General features: G+C 40.7%; 1 protein-coding gene across 4 annotated transcripts in view; it reads right to left on the reverse strand.

The window, feature by feature from the left end:
- dscaml1 (Down syndrome cell adhesion molecule like 1) overlaps positions 1–22,572 on the reverse strand; it is a 100,244-nt gene extending 77,672 nt beyond the window's left edge. For all 4 annotated transcript variants that reach the window (XM_082502569.1, XM_082502571.1, XM_082502570.1 and 1 more), the window contains exons 1-3: positions 22,396–22,572; positions 11,704–12,024; positions 3,621–3,767 (exon numbers count right to left, since the gene is read on the reverse strand). In XM_082502569.1, the coding sequence (XP_082358695.1) occupies positions 3,621–3,767; positions 11,704–12,024; positions 22,396–22,438 (511 nt within the window). In that variant the 5' untranslated portion in view covers positions 22,439–22,572. The remainder of the gene's footprint in view (positions 1–3,620; positions 3,768–11,703; positions 12,025–22,395) is intronic.
- Between the last annotated feature and the right edge of the window lie 947 nt (positions 22,573–23,519).

A 23,519-nucleotide genomic window follows, 5' to 3' on the forward strand; every position in this document is an offset into this window, starting at 1 on the left:
TTATAGGAAAACATGCACAAGTGAGAAAATACATATAGTTACAGGATGGCAGGAGAAAAACTGATCATCTTTCAAAGGAAAAGTATGATCACACCATATAAAACCCAAGCTTTTACAGTGCAAACGTGTAAAACTTTGGCATGCATTTCCAAAATACTTAAAGTAAACTGACATATGCTTGACAATTCTGCTGTACGGTTTTAGGTCAGTTATTAGCTATTCTCGATAACAATACATGCATAATATGTATCCAAGGTGTGTTTGCAACTGAACCTCTAACGACCAATCATCTTTAAGCGGGGTTTGATTGCATGCAGGTAGAGAGCAAAATTTACACAGCTTTGTTAATGTACCTGCATTCATAAACTCTGCTGGATGGATTAGGAAGTGTTGGCTCAAATATCTGCCTTCTACACTGGAAGCTCCTAGATATTGGCTGTTGTCCCTGTTAACAGAGTGGCCAACAGGTTTATTATAATAATATATATATCACACAGGCACATAGTGTCACCGACAAGTCACACACAGTGCTTCATCATCCTAATCCAGACCATGGATGATGGACTATACAGTTTGCAATGCAGGAAATAAAGAAAGAAAGATGCTACATATGCTGATATGTCCTCTGTATGTGTGTGCGTGCGTGCACATGTGTGAGTATGGTGGAGATGAACCGTGGTGATGCACTTATAAAAATCAGGCAGCGATGCATCCTCACACCTTCCTCATTCCGCCCGCCGGATCGCACCCGTTACCATGGCGACCAGATAAAACTCACAATGTTTTAAGCTCCAACTGGAGGAGGAGAGCGATACTAACAAAGTGACATGCAAACACTCACACATACACACGGATGAAGTTCCTTCGTACACATCGCTGTCAGAGCATACTCTTTCAGTTCCCTAACTGACAAGCAAACAAATGTTAATTTTCTAACCGACAGCAACACCAGCAAACCATCAATTAAAGGGAGAGGCATGGCTAGATAGAGAAGTAGCACGAGAAGGGGAGGAATATGACAAGGGAGTAAAATCCACGATAGCCAGTCAACACGCAAAGCTTCGCACTGTTTGACTGTCTGCCTGTCTATCTATCTGTCTACTCCCCCACAAATCGCTCCACGAACAGGCCTCAACGCAAACAGATTTGGCTGTCAAATAGTGACATGACACCCAGGCAGGGTCGTCTCACAGTGAGGCCAGCTGTCAGCAAACACCCTCCTGCCTCTTCATCAAAGCCCATTCAAACTTAGCTTTATTGACCAACACAGCCGTCTGTTTGACATGTATCATCCTGTCAAGCCAATACCTTGGCATACAGTGTCCCTAATAAATGGCAAACCACTAGAGCATCTCGAGCGCTATCGAAAGACTGAAAGCTGTACATGCTACCAGGAGCTGATAGATGAAGTGGATGGATAGATGGATGAGGTGTATGGTGGAGTGCAAGTGGGGTAGGTGGGGCCCGCACATGGATCCTCTGTGTCTCTGTTTGTGTGTGTGTGTGTGTGTGTGTGTGTGTGTGTGTGTGTGTGTGTGTGTGTGTGTGTGGTTATGATGCTGACACGGGCCACCAGTCTGTACCAGGGTTGAGGAGGAGGCATCAAGCCAAAGATGGACAGAAAGAAGAAGAGATGCACTGTGTCACCAATAAAACGTATTCATCAGGACTGAGAGGAGAAGAAGTAGAGAAGAGAAGGAAGCGAAGGAAAAAGGGAAAACAAATACTCTCAAGTATTTTGAAATGCCAGCTCAGATATTTCGGGATTATATTACTTAGTAAACAATTGGAAAATCAATTAACCATTTTGTTTAAAGATGCCTTATTAGACATCTTCATATGTGCGGAAATGTAAAAGTGACCATTTATAATCATCTAAAAGAATAAGAACAAGAAAAATCCAAGAAGAACAAATATGTGATTGAAAGTTATGATGGTGATCATTGAAATAGTGACAACTGATAACCTGACTGATCATTTCACCTTAAAAATTGTGTTTCAGTTATTGAAAATGAAACAGATTATTGTAGTTCGTGCAGTGATAATTCATTCAAATGGAATCAATGGAATGTATAGTTTGTTTCTTAAAGATTATGGATAACATGAACTGGTCACAGCTGAAAGCTCAAAGAGCTGCTCATTCAAATGTGTGTGTGTGTGTGTGTGTGTGTGTGTGTGTGTGTGTGTGTGTGTGTGTGTGTGTGTGTGTGTGTGTGTGTGTGTGTGTGTGTGTGTGTGCATACTTTTGCTTGTCTATATGTGCATGCTTTACCAAAGGCGTCCATCACGCGATCAATAACATACTCCCACTGAGCTCTTGCACACAGCCATGATACAGTGGCTTTAGCAAATACACATACACACACACACACACGCACACAAACACACACACAGAGCTATGAGTCAAACAGACTGGCCCGGTCTCACCACTCTCACACTGAGGGATCCGTGACAAGAGAGAGGGGAATCCACCAGCAAGCTTTATCGATCCAGACTGGAAACCCCCCTCAGGCCACACACACACACACACTTACTATAGTTGTGCTGGATCAATGAGTGCTCCTGTGTGAAGGACAGAGCAATATAGAGAGGCACACAAATACACAGACACCTTTATAGACACACTCACACACAGTGTTGAGAGATGAAACAGGCAGTCTGTATCAGAGAGCAAGATAAGGGGCAGAGAACAATGCGTATCATCTGACCTAAACAGTCTCATCTGACACCCTGCAATTTGCCATTGCTCCATGGAGCAAATGTTAACACTGCAACACAAGCCTGAACACATACTGTAGATACACACGAGTGCCAATGCACAAGCGTAGCAGCACGCAGGAGGCCCATACTGATATTTTCACTCTTCAGTTAGACAGTGAATGATTTGTTTAGAGGATCAGATGAAACAGAGTGAACAACACCAGACATAAGAGAGCCCTAGAGGTGTTGCTGCTCTCTTTTAGGTGACTGTGATAACATCAAATTAGACACACACACACACCCCAGTCCACACACACCCCTCGGTCCTCCTCTTTCTCTCTCTCTCTCTCTCTCTTGCTTTCTCACTTTCTCTCTCTCACACAAACACAAATAGCACATGTCTGCTAATGTCTGATTTATCCACAGAACACAGCTCTGAACCACAGCAGTGACAGTGACTGAGCAGCCAGGAATGTGTCAGGCAAAGGCCATTTCATCAGCCTTATTTTTGAATGAATGAGGCATTCTGTCATCTTCTCTCACTGGGACCAGTACCAGCAACACAAATAAACACAAATAGATTGATTATTATTGATAAAGAGAAATCAACAATCACAAGAAAGTCCATTACGTTCTGAAAGCAAACCACATTTAAAAAAACAAACAAACAAACAAACAAAAAAACATCCCTGGATTTAAAGCTTGGACTTTATTTGCAATAACAGAGAAAATTCTTATTTCTCCACCTGCAAATATTCCATTTATGTAGTGGAATGAGATTAGATCATTTGCTTTCCATTATTAACCACAGACACAAACAGAGTGAGCATGAACTTGGAAAATGAACCTGAAGCTTTTGTCTGCAGTCTTAGTTTGGGCTTTTTGATGAATCATTGATTATGAGTGGCTGAATCTCCTACCAGGGACAATGGCGACGGTGTCTTTCTCCCAGGAAACAACGCTGACATACTCCTGGACAGCTGAGGGGATGAGGCACTTGAACACGGCAACATTACCCCGCATGGAGCGCTGGTCGGCCACACGGACTGTGTAGGGCTCCCTGAACACTGGTATGTGAAGAAAAGAGTTGATATTAGTCACTAGATGTACACTGGGTGAGAGTGACAGTGGACACTTCAGTTTAATAAACCTCAATCTGATATTAATACTGATATTTAAAAATGACAGATGAATGCTGATATCATAAATTGGGAGTCTGCACAAACTGTGATATGAGAGGTATAGTTTACTTTTATGCTTTAATTTAATCAAATCTACATCTCTCAAATAGCTTTTTATATACAATTTAGTCCACAAAGGCTGTCAACAGCCCACAAAAGTCTTTATAATGTTTAGTCAAGCAAAGTACCACAGGAGGGCTACCATACAGCCAAATCATAAAAAGATTGGGATACTCTATAATAGAGTTCAGACACGTAAAGGCAATATGTAATTACAATGTAAGAACACAAGGTAAAGATAATCTGATAATAATCTGTTACATTTTCATTGAAAACATTTATTCTTCCTTTTAAATTAAGGAACTAAATTCATAAAATTAAATATATTTGTAATATCATTTGTTGTGTTTCTCTTTACTGTCTACCGTACATACTGGTATTTAGTGTAACATGTTACACAGTAACGTGCTACTGTAATCACATTACACTTTTCAATAACATGTTACTGTATTGCATTAAATTCAGTAATTACATTACATTTGCAATTATGTTGTTATAAAGGTTCTTTCAGTTCTCTACAGGAAACAATAAAAACACCAAACAGGACTTTTTCTTCCTGCACTTGTACTGAAATCCAGAGTAACCATAGTTGTTGTTTTTTTAATTTCCTAATTAGTTTTTTATTTTTATTTTCATTTTTATTTTCATTTTTAATTCCATTTAATTTCATTCAAAGTAATTTTTTAAAATATGTTTAGCCCTATGACAGCTGGGATAGGCTCCGGCAGCCCCCGCGACCCTGAAAAGGATAAGTGGAAGCAAATGGATGGATGGATGTTTAGTTTAATTTAGTTTAGTCTCTTTAATTATTATCTTATAAAGGGCTTATGTCAGAGGTAAGATTTAGGAAAATAAGTATCAATATTAAAATAAAAACACTTAAGTTTTTGAAAGCATTACCTCGTAATCTTGTAAACATCCAGAGTTTCAATAAACACATCCATCAATGTCTCATTGGGAATGTTGTAATAATATTTTTTTTAGCAGACTAACAGATACTAAAACTCACTTCTATTTTGGTTTTCCAAATTCACAATATCATTTCAGTTAATTTGCATTTGTCTTCAAAAGTCTAGTTTTTACTTTTATTTTAGTTAACTGCAATGTTTCTCACATCTAATTGGAGTATCGGAATTTCAGGAGTGGGACCTCTAAACACGCTCCTTCCGGTTGTCATCTAGGTTCCCCCAGTTCTACAAGCTGTTTATTCTCGTTTACGTGCCCCACCCTCCCTCTTTGTTTTCAATTCTTTAACTTCTTCACTTCTATTTAGTGCACGGGGATCTGCCAGGCCCGGGAGCCATCGCCAGTCAAGGCCTTCCCCAAACCGCAGCTCAATTCATGTCCAAGCATTCACCTTTACCTACTAAAACGCTGTCAAACCTAAAATGAGGACGTTGGCCCAGCTGGTGAATTTTAGTTTTTAGGAAAAGGGTGGCAAAGTCTACATCTTTAGAAGTAGAGATTCAGGCATTGCGTTGGTTTTTATTGCCCAAAAAATAAGAATGTAGTAGTAAAAGTACAAACTACATCCAGGAGTCTGTATTTTTACCTGTTCATGTTCCTGCAGGAGAATTGCTGTGATGAACATGGGGACGTCGCTTTCAGATGGTTTTCAACTTTGAATGTAAACACTAAAAGTAAGATTGTATGATTGTCCTTACTAGGATATTGTTTTGCCTCAGTTTATAGAACTGTAGGTAATTATGCGCGACAAATAATATAACAAATTACTTATTTTGGAGATTAATTAAGGTAATGAATACATTTTAAGAAAAGTAACAAGGAATGTGGAACACTGAGCTAACAATGCTGGTGGTGAATACTTTTAGGTATTGGAAATTACAACCTAAAATATATCTTAAATGTGTGGAAATTCTTTATTATAATATTCTTTATTCTCTATTATTCTTTATAGTTGCTCTCTATAGAATCAGAATTCATTAACTGAACTTAAAGGATCATTTTTTTAGTCATTATTATCAAGAATTGGCATTCGGATATAGTGATAGTCCTGATTTTAAGCAGTGGTATAAAAAATAGTAATACATCTAAAACAAACAACAACGAAAAAACACAAATATTTTTTTCAAATACTTTTTTCACATGTTGACAATTCACAGCTGACATCTGTCCTGTTCGACATATACTTAAAGCAGGGTGAGTAAATAACCTTGTCTGGTGCTCTGTTCAGCCACATTAAGCATGTTTTTCACTGTTCAGCCACAGCTTTAAAAATCACGGGGCAATTGTAAGGAGGACCGACTCGGAGCTGTGTTGAAGGGGATACGTAGCGAGTTGCTGCTGGCCTTTTAAAGAACAACGCCACAGATGCTATGAGACGGCAAAGAGTGGAGGGTTGCACAGAGCCGATGGAACTGTCACATGCAGGCGCCAGGGCATCAAAAACACACCCTCTGCACATGGCATGCAGAGCACTAAACTGTGAATCTGTGCCAGTGTACAGAAAGGATGGTGGCGATTAAGACAGGCTTAATGATGAAAACACTAGCCTGTAGCAATAGCCTGATTGGTGAAAAATGTGAAATGCTGAATCAGAGCATAAATTTTCATTAAATAAATTAAGTGAAATTAAATTAATGGATTATTCTGGTAAGAAGGACAGACAGGTAGTTCAAGGACATGCTAGCTCGAGCGAATAAACAGAGCTGTTTTATAAACTGAACTGTGTGGCCTTGGCTGCTATCTTCATCTCATTTGTTTAAAGGTATGTTGCCAGATTTTTCAACACAGACAATTCACATTGGACACAATTTGACTTGAATAAGACGAACAGAAAAACAAAGTTACAGAAGTCAGAAAGGGTCTCAGAAAGGCTGATATTAGGGAGTGTTTCCAGCAATCTATCAATGCGGGCTCTCTTTAGAAATGAGGGCAGTAATGACTTAACAATGTAAAACACACATACACACAACAGAGGGAGTGGCCCTGCACTCCTATGTGTTCGCTCTCCTCCAGCTCTCCAGTGATATAATTAACGCCTAGCCTGAAGGCCAGTTTCCTTGGTCATTAATAATGCTTTATGCCAGCCGCCACTGTCACTGGAACCCATTGGAACCAAAGCCAGTGTCCTTGTCCAAACGGTGGGGAGTCTTTCACCTTAAAGTTCGATGTTTAATTTCCTGATTCTTTGTCTCACCATGTCTATTTCTTTCACACTAGCCTACTTTATCCATGTTCATCTAATCCTTGGGCCTTGTTAAGGAGTTAAGACTGGGGCAGACTGTGTCAACACCATGGAAATGTCACTTTTTGACATATATATGATCCTGCCAAAAACAGATGATGCATATTGGCTATTGAGCCTTGACACTGACAATTATGGCACTACCATGCCACTTTGGACCTTAATTATGCCTGGTTATTGTTTCTCACTTGGTCACCTAACTCACGGGCGGCTAATGTGAATTGAAGCTTAATTTGTAAATAAATCAAAACTAAAACACAATTAATTCCAATCAGGTCCTAATCTCAGTTTTTCATTTAAACAGCCCTTGCTTTTCACTGAAGCCATCTACCTCAGATCGATACCCTGGATCGACAGAGTGGCCTCGGCTGTTGTGGCCGAGCCAATTCTTTCAATCATTTATTTACTCTCTGACTGACCCTGCTGCCTCTCGTCAATAGCAAGTAAAATCCCCAATGCCCACTGAGCCTCTCATAGAGTGTTTAAAATCGGCTTGGCAGATTGTAAATGTTTGGCGTGATGATGACAGTGGTCACATTTTAATACAGCAGAGGTGCTAAACCAGTCAAGGTCACCTCGGGTTTGTACTTCCTGTCAGTGATCCCACCTTGCCCTACACTTGATTCCTTTTAAGAAAGTGTTGTTTAACCACTCGTTACCCCATTAAAATCTGTCAATCAAGCCATGTATGGCGACATGCCCTTGGACCCATCTATGTAACCGACCCCACTAAGAGGCAGCTGTTGTGATAGCATTGTCATTTATCACACGTTTCTCTTAGAAAATATGAAAGACAGAGAGGAAAAAAACCATTACATATTCATCCTCTTAAGCCTTGTGACATGATGCAAATGGTACCCCAACTGATTTGTGTGTAAATTGCACTCCCCCTCATCGCATGCGCAGCAGAATCATTAGGATGTTACTGATGCCTGACTATATGCAGCCTGGTTGCCTAGATACAAGTTAAAACATGGGTCTGGGCGACTGGGCGCACTGGGAGGCAAGTCCTGTATCACTGTCGCTTCAATAATTAACGACGGAGAAACCAAATACTGCATTTACTTATTCATAAAGCGAGCATTAAAAACACAGCAAAGGGAAAGGATAGAAACGGGGAAGTATAATGAAATACAAGAGAAATGAATGGATGTGGGTTGCATTATTGAATTGAAAAGGATGAAAAAAAGCAGTCTATCAGGTTCAGGTTCAGACAGATATGAGGAGGGCAGATAGAAGAAATAGATCTAAACACCTGCTGCCTTGGCCCTGTCCTACGTAGGTTTGTGTGTTTTAGGTGGAACAAAGGGGAGATAGGGTGGGGCTCACCGAACAGGTCTACCCAAATCATTATACCAAGTTTTTGTAAAGATGTGTTATGTGAGCAAAAAACAAAACTCTCAGATGTTTTTTTGCAATTTTGTTTTAAATTTCTATCCTTCAAATGTCCTTTGGGTCTTTTGTTTATTAACAGACAGAGAAAAATGCTAAATTTGCTTTATGAGAAAGTCCCTTGATATTTTTAAGTTTTGAACTGAAGCTAAGGTAATGCTAGGCGGATAGACAGATAGATATACAGTACAGTCATGAAAAAAGGTTTTCTTTTTTGGTCAGAGTTGAATTCAACAAATTATACCATTTATAATATAATATTGAAATTTTTGTTTAGTTAACTGGTGATTCTAAATTGGTTGTCGGTGTGGATGTGCATCTCTCTGTCTTGGGTAGGGTGTACCCTGCATCTCCCCCTACGACCGCTGGGTTAAGCGCCTAACCCTCCAGTAAGTACAGATCAAACTGAAGATGAAACTCAAGTTGCCATGCACACTCCAGTTTAAACATACGTATATCAATAGCCTTTCAGTTGCCTCTGGATATGAGAATGTATCAAACTGTTTTACCAAAAATAGTTGCGTGCAATAGACTGGCGTTACACTCGAGTGAAAAATGCACAGAGAAAACTAGATTTTTCAAAATGAGATACCCAAACAAAAACATATACAGGAAAACAAGCAGCCCACATACTGATTTTCATAAATGTAGAGCTATCCAGACAGGTGCTTGAGCTATTATTGGACCACAATCAGCATGCAAAGAAAAGGGTGAGAAAGAGGGGGAGGGATAAAGAGAGAAAGGGAGATGTGAAGATGTGAAGCGAGAGAGAGAGGGGGAGAATGACGCAGGGGGAAGTGGGAGAGAATTTTTTTAGGGGGGGGGGGGGGGGGTGTCACACTGTGAGCTGTCAGCTGTCATCATTCTCCTGCACCACCTGAGACAGGGCATGCCACACCCTAGCGCTCACGCCTCTGTCGCCCATGGCAACTACAGGATTTTGTGTGAGTGTAACCGAGCCTGTGTGTTGTGTACAACTCTAGGGGTAATGAGGCACACACATGCATGTGAGCTCTGGTTATGGAGCTGTGGAGTTGTGGTTGCCTCAGCATTTAATTGATTAATTGTTGTAATTATTTGGGAGGGAAGGTCATCCCAGCACAGAGACTGGCTGTAAGGTCACTCTCACGCTGAAGGGACTGTCATCCTCTGGGGACCACATATGAGAGTGTTTGTGTTAGTGGTCGCGAGGAAGATGATCCAGCAGCATTTTGGAGAATGATTTTGTTGGTATACGTGTGTGCTAAGGAACTGCTGACTCTCTCTTCAGGTAGAATTGATAAACACAGTCAAAATGCCTCACTGGCTATTAGCATGACCTAAAAATCTACTTTTTTTTCAGGATTTCTTTTCACATCTTTTCATGTGTCTAGCTCACTCCAAAATCTTTCCTGCCAAACACCCTTACAAAGAGCTGGCGACTAAACACCATGAGCCAGCTTGAGGAAAATGGCTGAGCCTGTGTTTCAGTGTGTGTGTGTGTGTGTGTGTCTGTGTTAGCCTGTGTGTGTGTGTAGTTAGGGGACTTTCCAGTTCATGGACAGATGGAGAGACTGGGAGACAGGAGGCTTGCTGGCACGAGCTATTCGCAGGCTGGTGTGCATGTTGGTATGTGTTTGTTTGTGTGTGCGCGTGCATGTGTGGGTCCGTGTTTGTGTACATGCGCATTAACATGCAAACGTGCATATCTATTGTATAAAGTGTGTATCACATGAGGTCATGTGCATGTGTTTTTTACTTTTTGTGGTGTGTGTGTGTGTGTGTGTGTGTGTGTGTGTGTGTGTGTGTGTGTGTGTGTGTGTGTGTGTGTCACCGTGCAAGTGTTAAAAGATCAGTAACACCTTTCCTCGGTGTGTTCAGCACCTCTCTCCAGCTTTGACCTTGGCAGGGAGTGTGGACAGGTCACCAAACCAACTGTCTCTGTGCCTGCATGTGTGTCAGGGCACTCGGAGCTACTTAAGCCCCACCGAGAAAAGTTTTTGGTTTAAAATGACAATATGACTGTGGGCTGTTTGTGTGACCATATTTTCAGATGCTGGCTGTGGCTATGTTGTTTTTGTGATCACTTCAATGTGTGCCAAAAAAAACTGCCTCCAACTTGGCACTTGGACATTTTTTGGTGAGTATTTAGTGAAGTGAAAATTTTCAGAATGTCCACATAATATTATTTTATTGATAACCTTAGTGGTCTCCAATGGGCCCTCAACAAATTTAAAACATGAAGATCAGTTTTCTTGTCATATTCCAACGCACTGCACTCGACCAGTTTGGTGGCACAAGAATTTGTTTTTCAAAACTTGAAGTACCTCTCCTGAAAAAGTTTTGCTACCTCTCTTTTTTTTGTTACAGAAAATGTATCCAATCACTGAAAGAGTCCAGTAGTGGCTTTCTATAGTAAAGCTAAAAAAAAAAGTCAGTCTAGAAATGAACGAAAAAGTCTTTTTGTTATGATGGTCATAACATGGTCATAACAGTGGACACAAAATACTTCTATCTCTATGTTAGTTTTAATAACGGCAACAACTACCGGGCCAGAAAAGCATGAAAAGGTAAGGTTAGTTAGTTCACCTGCCCTGAACATACATGATATGACAAAAGTTGCACCTCTTAATCTTTGAATAGGAGCTCACTGAATTGAAATGTGGTACTATAATAACATGTCACCATTACAACAAGTCAGTTTGTGAAATTTCTTCCCTCCTAGATATCGCATGATTCTACAAAGTGATATTTTCACAAAGTGGAAGCATTTAGAAACAGCTGCCACTTGGCCATGAGGTCGAAGGTCATGTAAAGTTACAGATCAGGTTTGCCAAGTGTTGAGGTTCCATAGTGTGTAAAAGCTGATACCACTCCACTGACTCAGTAACTGCAGAGCTCCAAACCTTCTTTGGCATTAACATCAGTACAAAAACTGCACACTGGGAGCTTCGTAGCATGACTTTCCATGAGCAGCTGCTGTATGTGTAACATGTAGGTGGACCAGTACTTTTAATGTACATTTAAAACTGACCTTAAATACAATAACACTGACATCAATAATATATTCTAAATACATATAAAGAAGAAAAAAGGTAATAGTCTGCTGGTTTGGTAAGTAAGAAACATAGTAACATTCCTGAATTAAAGTGTCCTTCTGGCCATTCAGTTTTAAGCCCTCACCTGCTTTGATGTGGATGCTGGGGCTTCGAATCTTGCCCGCTTGGTTCTCAGCAGTGCAGAAGTATTCGTTGTCATGGATAATGCTGTTATAGGCGGAGGGGGAGAAAGGGTAGAGCTGGAGGGTGCCGTTGGCATGCACGTGGCGGATATGGGGCACGTCGTAAATGTCGTCTCCGGCAGCCAGGTACCAGCGCAGGACGGCATGGGGGGCGCCACCCGCGGGGCAGGGCAGGGACACCCCCACCGAGCTGGAGAAGGTCACCCGCTGCAGGGAGGCGTTCACAAAGTACAGCCGCGTAGAGACAACATCCTCACTGTTGACTGTTAGGATGAGAGAAGGGGAGACAGAGTTAAATAGCTGATATGTGTCAGATATAGAGACAACATTCACGCCCAATATAGAATGTGCACAATCAAGGACCAAGGAGACTGAATAAAGTTGCATAGCATGATAAACTGCAACAGACAGCCAGTGCATTAATAATGAAATATATAGTATATTAATTGTACTTGTTCACTTTGCAACTTAAACTTTGACTTTAAAAAATTATAATTACAATTATTATGAAAAACTAAGCAGATAGATAGATAGATAGATAGATAGATAGATAGATAGATAGATAGATAGTTAGATAGATAGATAGATAGATAGATAGATAGATAGATAGATAGATAGATAGATAGATAGATAGATAGATAGATAGATAGATAGATAGATAGATAGATAGATAGATAGATAGATAGATAGATAGATAGATAGATAGATAGATAGATAGAGGTGCATCGTGAACATCCATGTTACTCTTTCAGGCCTAATGCATTCTAGAGATGTATTTACAATATTTTACAGGTCTGTTAACTAAATCAGTGTGATACAGTCAAACATTAAACATAAACCTACATGCATTTGCATTCAACCTATAAGAAAGCATCTACAGGCTCCTAGGTCACCTTAACTCAAAAAACTTCCTCACTGTCTGCCAAAAGGCAGACATAAATCTCATCCAATACAAAATCCTCTGAGATCTATAATCGAATATGTGTAAACAGGTAGTCCTTTAGAAACATGCCTCTCAACAGGAAAAAAAATGGGTTACATAAGATGACCCCGCCACCACTGTTATCTTTTCTGGAGGGAAAAATGTATAAACATTTGTGGTGTGAAAGCTAAGTGCTGCATATGTGTATGTGTGTGCATTTATGCTGGGTAGCATAGTAATTTGCTGTATATCAATACTTTTGTGGCACAGATGAAGAGTTAAGTTTTCCTAAGGGGAAGCAGACCACCAAATATCCTCTTTCGCACAACGCCCTCGTCAGCTATAAAGCAATGAGGCATCCTTTAAGATCTCTGTTTCTCTGTGTGTTTGTTGGAACTGGGAAGAGGGGTGTAGAGGAGTGTATAGAAGTGCTGAGCTCGGCTTGGCTGGAGGCCAGGGGAAGACGCTATGCCCCAAGCCAGAGTATTTTCTTCTCAGACAATGATACTTAATTAATCCCTTTTCCTGGATTTTGTCAACAATGCCTGGATTAGCCCTGTCTCTTTAATTCTCTGTGTGCTGGGAGAAAATAGGGTGTTAGCTATCAATGGAGATATAAAGACACTATCCAATGTCATTTAGGCTCTAATTTTTACAGATCCTCTATATCAATGGATATCATTAGCAGCCAGCTATAAAATGAAACACAAAGGCTGACTAGCTGCTTTTTTAACATCTGAATGCATGGTAAGAAAAAAAAAGGAAGGGATGTTATAAAGGCTATTTTTGTATCTTTTCTGTCTAGTATAAATAGTAACATGTAATGACATTAATAACATGACATAAATAGGATGGGTCACATGAGAAAAGGCTCAAAAGTAAAATGCAGGGATTAGCCTGAACTGACGTAAGGTGATTTTCACTCTCAATTGTCTGCTGCCTGCCACCTAATGCATCTACCTGCCTTCCTTTCTCTTATCTAAGCGATAACTCCTCCTTTTCTTTCTGTTTCCCATCATTCCTTTTCCCTCTCCAGATACCCCTCAAAAGACATAAACCTTGTCTTTTCCTGCCACATTAAAGAAAGGCGATGTTACATGATTGAAATCTGTATGCCAGACACAGAGAGTTAAACCCACATAATCTCCTTTCACATTTAACACACACATAGTCTATCCACTCTGTAATCGCACTGCTGTGGGAGGCTGATGTCCGACTTCCCTCTTTTCCATGCGTGTGTGGGTGTGAAGCGGAAGGGAGCCAGGCAGGAGCGCAATATTGTAGACAGGATATGGGTGGCTGGTTGGGGGAAAGGTTCTCAGGTGCAAAGGTGTTCGGATGCAACTGAGTGACCGAGCGTGCATCTCAGTGTGTGGTAAGGTGAAAGGGATAGAGAAAGGTTAATGTTAAATGACTGCCTCCGCTCTTGATGCCAAATTCAACCAACAGCAGAAATCTACGATCACTTGTGCATGTGCAGAGCGTGTGACTGTAAATGTATGTGTGTACAAGCACGGCAGAGAGGAGATAGTCATTGTTGGAGCAGATCCTCTCTTCAAAAATCTGAATTTAGGTCAAGTTCAATCCATGCTACCGTTTGAATCCATGTCAATCACTTTCACAGGCTGCTAGGCTTACTGATCTGCACTTTCAGCACCACGGAGAGCACCACTATGTATTTCTGGGGATAAACACAGAAGTGCTGCCATACTTGGAAAATAAGGAGAAAACTATTAGCAGGTGACACTATTTGGAAGTAAAATATTTTCATGATAAAGTACTAAGTATTGGTTAAAAAGTATTCATAATTACGCAATTGTTCACCATTGCCATCATAAGATTAATGTTGTCCTTCAGCTCACCTTAAGTTTACCATAGCCTGCTTTGCGTGTCAGTGCTTTTCTACTTACACGCCTCGCACTTCACAATTGTAGCATAGTTGTCTTTAATCTTAAAGTCTTACCAAATGAACTCAAACAGCATTTGAGTTCATAGCTGCAGGGATGAAGTGATTTTAGTGGAAATGTTTGACAGTATGTGTTGCATATGGACACTATGTGGACAAAAGTACTGAAGAACCTTTACATTATCTCTACAGGAGCTACTCAGCCATGGAAACCCATGCTATAAAGTTCCTCCCCACAGAGCACCACTTTTCAACAACAGGTGCTTACTAAGCAGGACAATCTACTATCCATGAAAAACTCACAACAAAGGTTTGATCTGTCTCCCAAACTCCTGATAACAAGCCAGTTTCAGTGCACATGAAATGTTTACAAAATATTTATATTCTCATTTAAAAGGCAGTGTCCTTAGGAATGTCACTGCTGTTTAAATATTTAATACAAAAATCCCTAAAATGCAAAGACTGTTGGGCTAATTTATATCACCTAAAAAATAGCTTTCTTCTTAAACTTATCAGAATATATCTGTTTGAACACATGAAGGCTATTCCATGCAGGAAATTGCAAGAAAACTGAATATTTTATACAACAGTGTGTATTTCTACTTTCACAGAAAAGAAAAAACTGGCTCTAACCAAAGCCAAGAAAAAAAAGTGTGAGGCTCTGATGCACAGCAAAGCAAGAGAGCAAGTACAACTTGTTCTGAGAATCAAGAAACTCACACATCCTCAAATGTGAGATTCATTGTATAGTACCTGCAAAAAAAAAAAAAAAAAAAAAATCAACAGTGAAAGATAACTCTAGGTTTGTGGCCTTGTAGACAGAGGCCATATGAGGCTGGCCACTAAATGGAAAAGATTAGGATGAGTGAATGAATTTGGATCTAAAAATGAGGTGTAGAACAAATAAAAGATGCTGGAACATTGACTGCCATGTAAAACAGTTTTTGTAAAGGCTAAAATAGATCTAAATGACTAGAAGACTATTCCTCCATTTTGAAATGCCACGCCTAACCTTGTCAACACTGTTTGTATAAAGTCTCTAAACTCCTATAACTCCTGTAGTAGAGCTGTTTCACTGAGCTTCACCTCTACACCAACAAATTACAGCTTGGTGGCAGTCAGGAAAAACTCTAGTATTCAAGTTGCTTTAAATATAATTGGTATTGGCAGCAGTGGGCACCAAGAGAGAACAGTCCTGACTGAAAGAAAGCAACAATGCCAGATAAGAGCAGTGGCACTGGTGCGTATCACAAAAAATCAAAGGAGACAAACAGTTTGTGTCCTGCTTCATTTCATTTCATTTTTTTCTTGCTCTTTAGTTTTGTTGTTGTTGTTTTTATTAATATTATTGCCATTTACTTTTGCTTTCAAATATTGGTTATTTTATTTTAAGCACCAAAACTTTGCTGGACTTTCACAAAGATGGTGATATAGAATACAATATGAGTTGGAATCTATAACCTTTCCTTCTGTTCAGTATATTAATTTTACTTATTAATTACTTAATTAATCTGGGGAAGCTAAAGATAGATAGATAGATAGATAGATAGATAGATAGATAGATAGATAGATAGATAGATAGATAGATAGATAGATAGATAGATAGATAGATAGATAGATAGATAGATAGATAGATAGATAGATAGATAGATAGATAGATAGATAGATAGATAGATAGATAGATACCCAAACTGCCAACAGGTATACTCTCATATAGTGGTGGTTTTCTTTGATTGCTGTATTTGAATCATTTCTAAAGGGTCAAAGAGGTAAATATTTCCAAAAAAGGTGCTGCATGAATAAATGAACACATGAAATGAAGCCCTTTAGAGGCATTTATTCCTTTTCAAGACATTTATTAACTTCCCAACTTCTGAGATTTGGTATATGAACACTTATGAGCTTCCTGAACCCTAGGCAGTGAAGCTTTGATACAAGATATCCTGTTCAAGTATAAACCAACCTTAAAAAATCAAAATCATGATGAATCAACAAAGGTGGCTTAATTTTTTTTAAACAACTCACTTAAATTTAGAGGGAAACCTCTTAAAATTAGTAGCATGGGATGAACGGGCTAATTGTTTTATTCTATGGTATAAATCCAGGTCACTGAGTTCACACACATTCATGCGCACGTGCAAAAACACATGAAAGCAAGCCCAGGCCTTCACTGCAAAAATGACAGCCTCCAGCAGAAAAGACCATCAAGATGATAGTGGCAACCAAGGGTCTTATGGCAGTAATGGTTTAAAGCTTAGTACAGAACAGTAAAAACATACACATAATAGCTGCCAAAATGAAGCGTCTGCTTTAAACTTATCAAAAGTAACTCTGTACTGGTCATGGGTATCACACAGATACATTAGACATATGGCGAAGAGCTCTTGTTTGCTGTTGGGCAATAGTAAAGTCTTCCCTGGAGACTTGACCTCTTTAGGATATCTGACAGGTGAGATGTTCAAATTGGACAGGAATTACAGGAATTAATGTGATCTAAACAAATAGCAGTTAGCTGCATTATACTGCACGATCCATGACATACTATATACTAACTTCCAATTCAAAGCTTCAATGAAATGTCAATGAAATGCAGACAACTACTGGAAAACTAAAGAAGAATATCTTTCTATCAAATATTATAACAAACTGTTAATAATTTGTGTAAAGTGACATATAAAAACATGGGGTGCAACAATCTTGCTTTTCCTCTTTATTTGAGTAACATCTAACCTCAGATGTTATCTGAGTCCTTTCACTGCCCCAGGCTCTCTTTTTCTTTTTCCCAAGCAGAGGAATAAGGAGCCAGGAAGCAGCACTCATTCATTCATGAACAGTATTTTGATTTTCTTCTTCAAGCCTCGATGCACTGATTACAATGAAGAAGGTCAAAGTGATTTTGGGTGAAAAATCTTTCCTGCTGGATGAACCCTTCAATATTTTCCTCATTTGTTCTCTCCTTTTGCCCCCTTTTTAAATTCTTACTTTTCTTTTTGTCCATGTATCTCTTTTGATGGTTCTTTTTTACTCCAGTCCATCTCAGCAATAGACTTAAATACATTTTGCACATTCCTTCCATGCTTTTGCAGTTGATATAAAACTGGTGTATGAATATGTATGCTGGAGAAGCCAGAATATTGCCTATGGTGAACCGCTATGCATAATGCAGCCTTTTCTGTCTCGTCTACATTTATTCAGACACACACATTCATACCATCACGTGCACAGAGAAACAGGGCTATAAATTCCTCCTTCTCCCTCCCTCTTTAACTCTTTCTCCCCATAAAACAGACACACGCAGAGTCACATAAATACATTCTTAATTGCAAGTAGATTTTCAATATTGCGATCCATGCAGCACTACAGATAACGGCCCACAAAACCCATTCAGGTCAAATAATAGCCAAAGCAAGTCTTTGCAGTGATAATGCATGCAAAAAGCAAAACATAAAAGACACGATCGTGTTTGATGGAGAGGAGGGTCTCGTTTAGATTAAGATATCCATTATTGCTGCATGGCAATGTGTCAGTATAGTTTTGTGTGCAGTCAGAAAATGAACAGTGTCTCATATAGTTTCATTAAACATTGCAGTTAATAAAAGAAAGAAAAATTCTGGATTGAATATAGGTGGTGTGTGTGTGTGTGTGTGTGTGTGTGTGTGTGTGTGTGTGTGTGTGTGTGTGTGTGTGTGTGTGTGTGTGTGAGGTGCAGGGTGGGGGTGGGGGGTTAAAGGCCCTGCATACAACTTATGCAGTGTCAGTGAAATATTAGGCAGCCATTTCGGTGTTTGAAAATTCACATCTCACACTTCAAAAAGATGATTTCCGCTGTTGAAGCGAGTGTCAGAGTTGTGGTGATGTGTTTTTTTCTCCTCTCCCTCAGACACAGGACCATAAGTTGTCAGTAAGCAGAACACAAGAGAGAGGCGGAGTGAAAGAGAGTTGATTGTTACTATGGACTGTGGTAGTTTCACTGCTATTTTGGGGTTGGGGCTTACTTATGTCCTAAGACATGAGACATGGCTTTCTGTGGGAGAAACGGGCTACCGGACACGACTTTGAGCAACCTGTGTAAGCCGTCAAAGTCGATCTCTGTGTGACTTGTTTACTTAAAAAATACCCTCATCATCCTTAACAGAAAGCAAAGATCACCGAAATCATTTGGATTGGAGTCCAGACCCCAGGTAATGCTGAAACTATGACCTCGCACCAACTTGTCGACGAGGTTCATGTGTTTCAAAGTACACAAAATGGCACAATGTTCAGACTGAATATGAGGCCGAATGGCTCGTTCGGATGGACGTGAGCAGAGCGACATTTGACAGTGAACCAGCCAAATATGACACGCAGTCCTACAGCTTTAAACTGTTGAGCCGTGTGTCTCCGACAACACTTTAAAGTTGTGTAGGCAGAGCCGGGAAAATTAGACGCGGAGCTCTCAAGTGTGACTTGGAAGAATTTAAGTGATATTTGACATGTGCGTCGCAGATAGACTGGAAAGTGAATTCCAGCCATATAATTAAATCCAGTCGGGCCGGACTGCAATAACCTCTGATGTTGTGTTTAGAGGGGTTTAAAAAAAACAGAAGGGGTGCCAAAGGAGAAGGTCACCTTTGAATGTCCTTCATTACCACGATTCTGGAGTAATATATATGTGTGTGTGTGTGTGTGTGTGTGTGTGTGTGTGTGTGTGTGTGTGTGTGTGTGTGTGTGTGTGTGTGTGTGTGTGTGTGTGAAGAAATCAATCGATAAATTAAAACAGAATAAACAACTCCAGAGATGGCGTCTTACTTCTATCAGCCGCTAAGTTTTCCAGTCCAGAAACAATACATCCGAGTCCATCGTGCGGGTGTAGCCGAGAAGCCACCAGAGTCTGACTCATACCGCAATTACAGGGCTCCCCCTCCAAGCACTTCTCCAGTAGTCGGTGACTGTTTTGTTTCCAAATTTACACACAGCCCCGCGGTGTGCGCACATCAGCGGGTCAGGCCGCTCTCAAGAATATGAAGGTGTCCCAAAGGAAGGCGAGAACACTGACAGGTGATCCTCTAGCAGATACCCAGAGGAGATACCCAAACTACTCTCCATACTTAACTTGTGTCGAAACACTCTTTATATGTCGTACACCAAGTCAGAATGTAAAGACAGTAAAAGTGTGGCATCATTTAATATCACAGCGCTCAGACACAAAGCAGATAGGGACACACTGCATTCGAGTCTCAAGGTTAAGAAAGAGAAACACACACGTTTAAATAAAGTTCTGAAATAATATATAAGTCAACGTGTTTTGTAGCTATGTGGGAGGAACAGCATGATGCAGACGGTTAATTTTACGTGTGTGTTGCAGGAGGCCTGTCGACCAAAACTGGATAAAACCGGAAAGATGTTAATTGATGAAATAATTATAGCAAGAGCTTAGTCCGCGTCCATGTCGATCACTACATGGCGTTTTCCTTGAAAATTGTATAAATACTGATCGAAATTCCTCGAATTCCACTCTGTACCGTGTGCCCCATTTCTAACAGTTCTTTTTAAATGTATTAATTGCAATATGGCTTCCCTTTTCCAGTTTCCCGGGCCCTATTATGGCCTGTCAGGCCTGACAGAAGATTCCCCCACAGCCCTCAGCTGTGTTTGTCTCAATCTTATTTCCATAAAATGACAAGCAGCCTCCCAAATCATGACAAAGAAGAATGGCTGTACTCCCCCTCCCTCTTCTGCCTCTGTCCCCCCATCCATCCATCCATCTATCTATCTGTCTATCCCTGTTCTCTCCCCCTGCTCTCCGCACTCATGGGTGCAGGTGTGCTGGGGGGGGGGGGGGGGGGGGGGGGGGGGGACGCCAAACCAACAGCCAAGAGTGACTGAATGAATGTTTAATTAATGAAAGAAAGAAACGATAAAGTTAAACATCTCGCAAAATATCATAACACGTAGCGAATCCTCATAATCATGTTTATAAAAAATAAAAAAGACAAATTGTGTGTCATTCTAGGAGGCGCGGCCGAACCAGCAAAATACGCAGTACTAATGCATATGCATGTATGATAATAGACCTACCCTTTCCCTTATTTTATAAAAATCAAACATATATAAAACACTCAGCGACCCCATAAAACAACAAATCACTGTTGGATCGTGCAAAACGATGGGAACATGGCGTAGGAAAAACAACGGAAAAATTGAAGTTTGTTTTCCACCGCGTTATCTACATCTCTCCCATCTCAAGCACTCTTTCCGCTCCAGTGGCTGTTTGCAGCCCCCAACCCTTCCTCCCCTCCCCTCCACCATACACACAGGCACACACTCACATCTCGTTCAGTCACGGGACAGGGCGATGTACAGTCTGTATAATCGAAATAGACCCTGTAATCCAATTACATATAACAAAAACAGCACAGAAGCCCTCGCCGCAGCTGCAGCCTGAAAGAGGGCACTGCCAAGGCCAATCATGGCGACTGGCATGAGCATGAAACAGGCGCACTGCCCACAGTTATAAAGACATTTTTGCAACTTCTCTCTAATTTGTGAGATTAAAATGGTTTAGAATCACGTGTATTCGGTTACAGACCTGTGCGTAAAGGAACGAAAGAACATTTACTATAAACACTAAACACATTATTTCATTGTGTGGCTTTCATGAAGTGTTTGGAAATTAGTAGACAAACAACAGAAGATTTTTTTTTAAATTTAAAGGGAAAAATGAATCATTACTTCGTATCTGCAGTATTTAGAGCGAAGCCAATCAGTGAAATCTGGTGCCACAGAAAATGGTGGATGAATAATTAGACCAGGGGTGATAACAACCGAGCCTGCACACGCTGACACTCCTATATTTTGCCAAAGAAAATAAACGGTAAGATATGGCATCGTATTTTAATTATCCAACTGGGGCAAATTATCTGCAAATTAAAGGCCAGTGGTCAATACCCAGTTCACACGTCTATCATAAAACGTATTGACCCTTGTTGCCTCGCACCCGCATCCAATCAGCACACAACGATGTTTATGCAATAGTTCAGTGTTCATTCAAAAAGAAAAACTGAGAAAAAAGATTCTTTAACCTCTAGGGACCCGCTTCTTCCCCGCTCCCATGTCACCTAAGCTCCTTGTGTGCGCATTCTCGCGCACACAAACTCACACCCTATCATCTTATTTGTGCTTCGACGGGACAGCAAAAAAAAAGTCAGTAAATATATTAAACTCCTCTGCCTCCTTGGACTTTTGCGAGTAAACAGTCTACAACTGTGTCCAGCAGCAGCGCTCGAGGTCGCCCCTTTATCCGTGCGCGCGCCTGCAGATCCTTATCAGCCTCTCCTCCTATTCAACAGCCTCCATATTCACGACACCTCCACATATTCATCATGCAAAATGCAAATGCCGTTATCTTTCTCATCTCAACGAAAGGCAGTGTTCACTTCAGAGATCTTTGTGCTTTTTCTTTACTGTCATCCGACGGCAGGGCATGTTGATTTTATTCTCCGATTGAACCAAATTTTTTTTTATCATTTTAATAATATCATCAGATAATCACAGTGAGGACGTGCGATGAATCAGCCATCATGTTCTCTTCCAAAAATCATGGCTGCTCAGGAAAGCATCTTCGCCAAACATAAAAAAAAGTTACAATTCTTCCTCTAACGGCAATTTTGGAGTTTGAGTCATTCGTTTTAGACGTTAATTCGTTTAGTCCAGCACAATTCATCACCCGGACAACGTAACAAACATGCACAGACAACTTCAGCATTGCACTGGTAAGGGGGCAACATGCAGATGAGCAACACTTGAAGAGACACAATTCAAGCCTACCTTCTTGCAAAGAATACAGCAGAAGTAAAGTTACAAGCCACATGCCATTAAAAGCAGTTATATTTCACAGGAATTTTGTGCAGTCCCCAAGAAGAGTGCACGGCGCAGCGGTCGGCCAGGCGAGGCTCCGTGCTGGACTGGTTCTGCTGATGCTCCCCGGCGGTCTCTCCAGCCCTGGTCCCACACTCTCCAGCGCCGAGAAAGAGGCAGCGGAGAAAGTACCGCCTCTGTTCCCTGTATTCTCCTCCCCTCACCGGGACAGGCTGCCGTTGCCCCACCCCCGGTATCCTAATGATGCGCCGTGGTGGAGAGGTGAGCCATAAGTACTAAATGGGGACCAAACGAAAACCACTGGCACCGCTGTATTACGCGCACTGAATAGATTCTTTAATCCGGTGATGGGATGGAGCTCCAAGTGCAAATTTCAAAATTCAAAGTCATTCAAATTTGGTTTTCAGGCAAGGGACTTCAAATCGAAATGAAAATGCTCGTGATTTCCCATGCAAATCAGCCTAAGAATTTCCATGAATCGCTTTTTTTGTCGTTACACTGGTGCACTTAGAAAGTAAAAGTAAATTCTCCACAGGATCAGTTGTGGCATTGGGGAAACAGAAAACTCCATTGGCAAGCGCAAATTCCACACCCGGAGGAGGAAAAAGAGAACAGAGAAGCTGCAGCCTCCATATCCTACTAGAGGAAAGTGGGAATGATGTGCGCTGCGCACCTGCATGTAGCTACCAACAGTGGTGGCGCTGAAGTCACATTTGATACTGAACAGCAGACTGATATTATTCTACACCACACCTCACCACAGCGTTGATGGATATCTCATTAAAAAACAAATCTGTGTACATGCGCCTTTCTCTCACTGTAACACTCAGACACACTGAGGAGCTGCACTTGAAGTTGGTGTTACTGGTTTATGACAACAGGTGTTTCTGAAAGAGGGGTCCAATACTTTCATCTTAACTACAGCTATTAAGCTGGTGTATTTACCAAGTCATTTAAATGGCATGGTAGCAAAAAAAAGTTGTGAAAAAAGTTGTGACCGGGGAATGTTTACCACTGTGTTGCATCACCTCTTCTTTCAACAACAATCTCTAACTGAGGAGACCATCTGACGC

Source organism: Aulonocara stuartgranti, assembly GCF_965226115.1.
Source record: "Aulonocara stuartgranti genome assembly, chromosome: 14".
NCBI lineage: Eukaryota > Metazoa > Chordata > Actinopteri > Cichliformes > Cichlidae > Aulonocara > Aulonocara stuartgranti.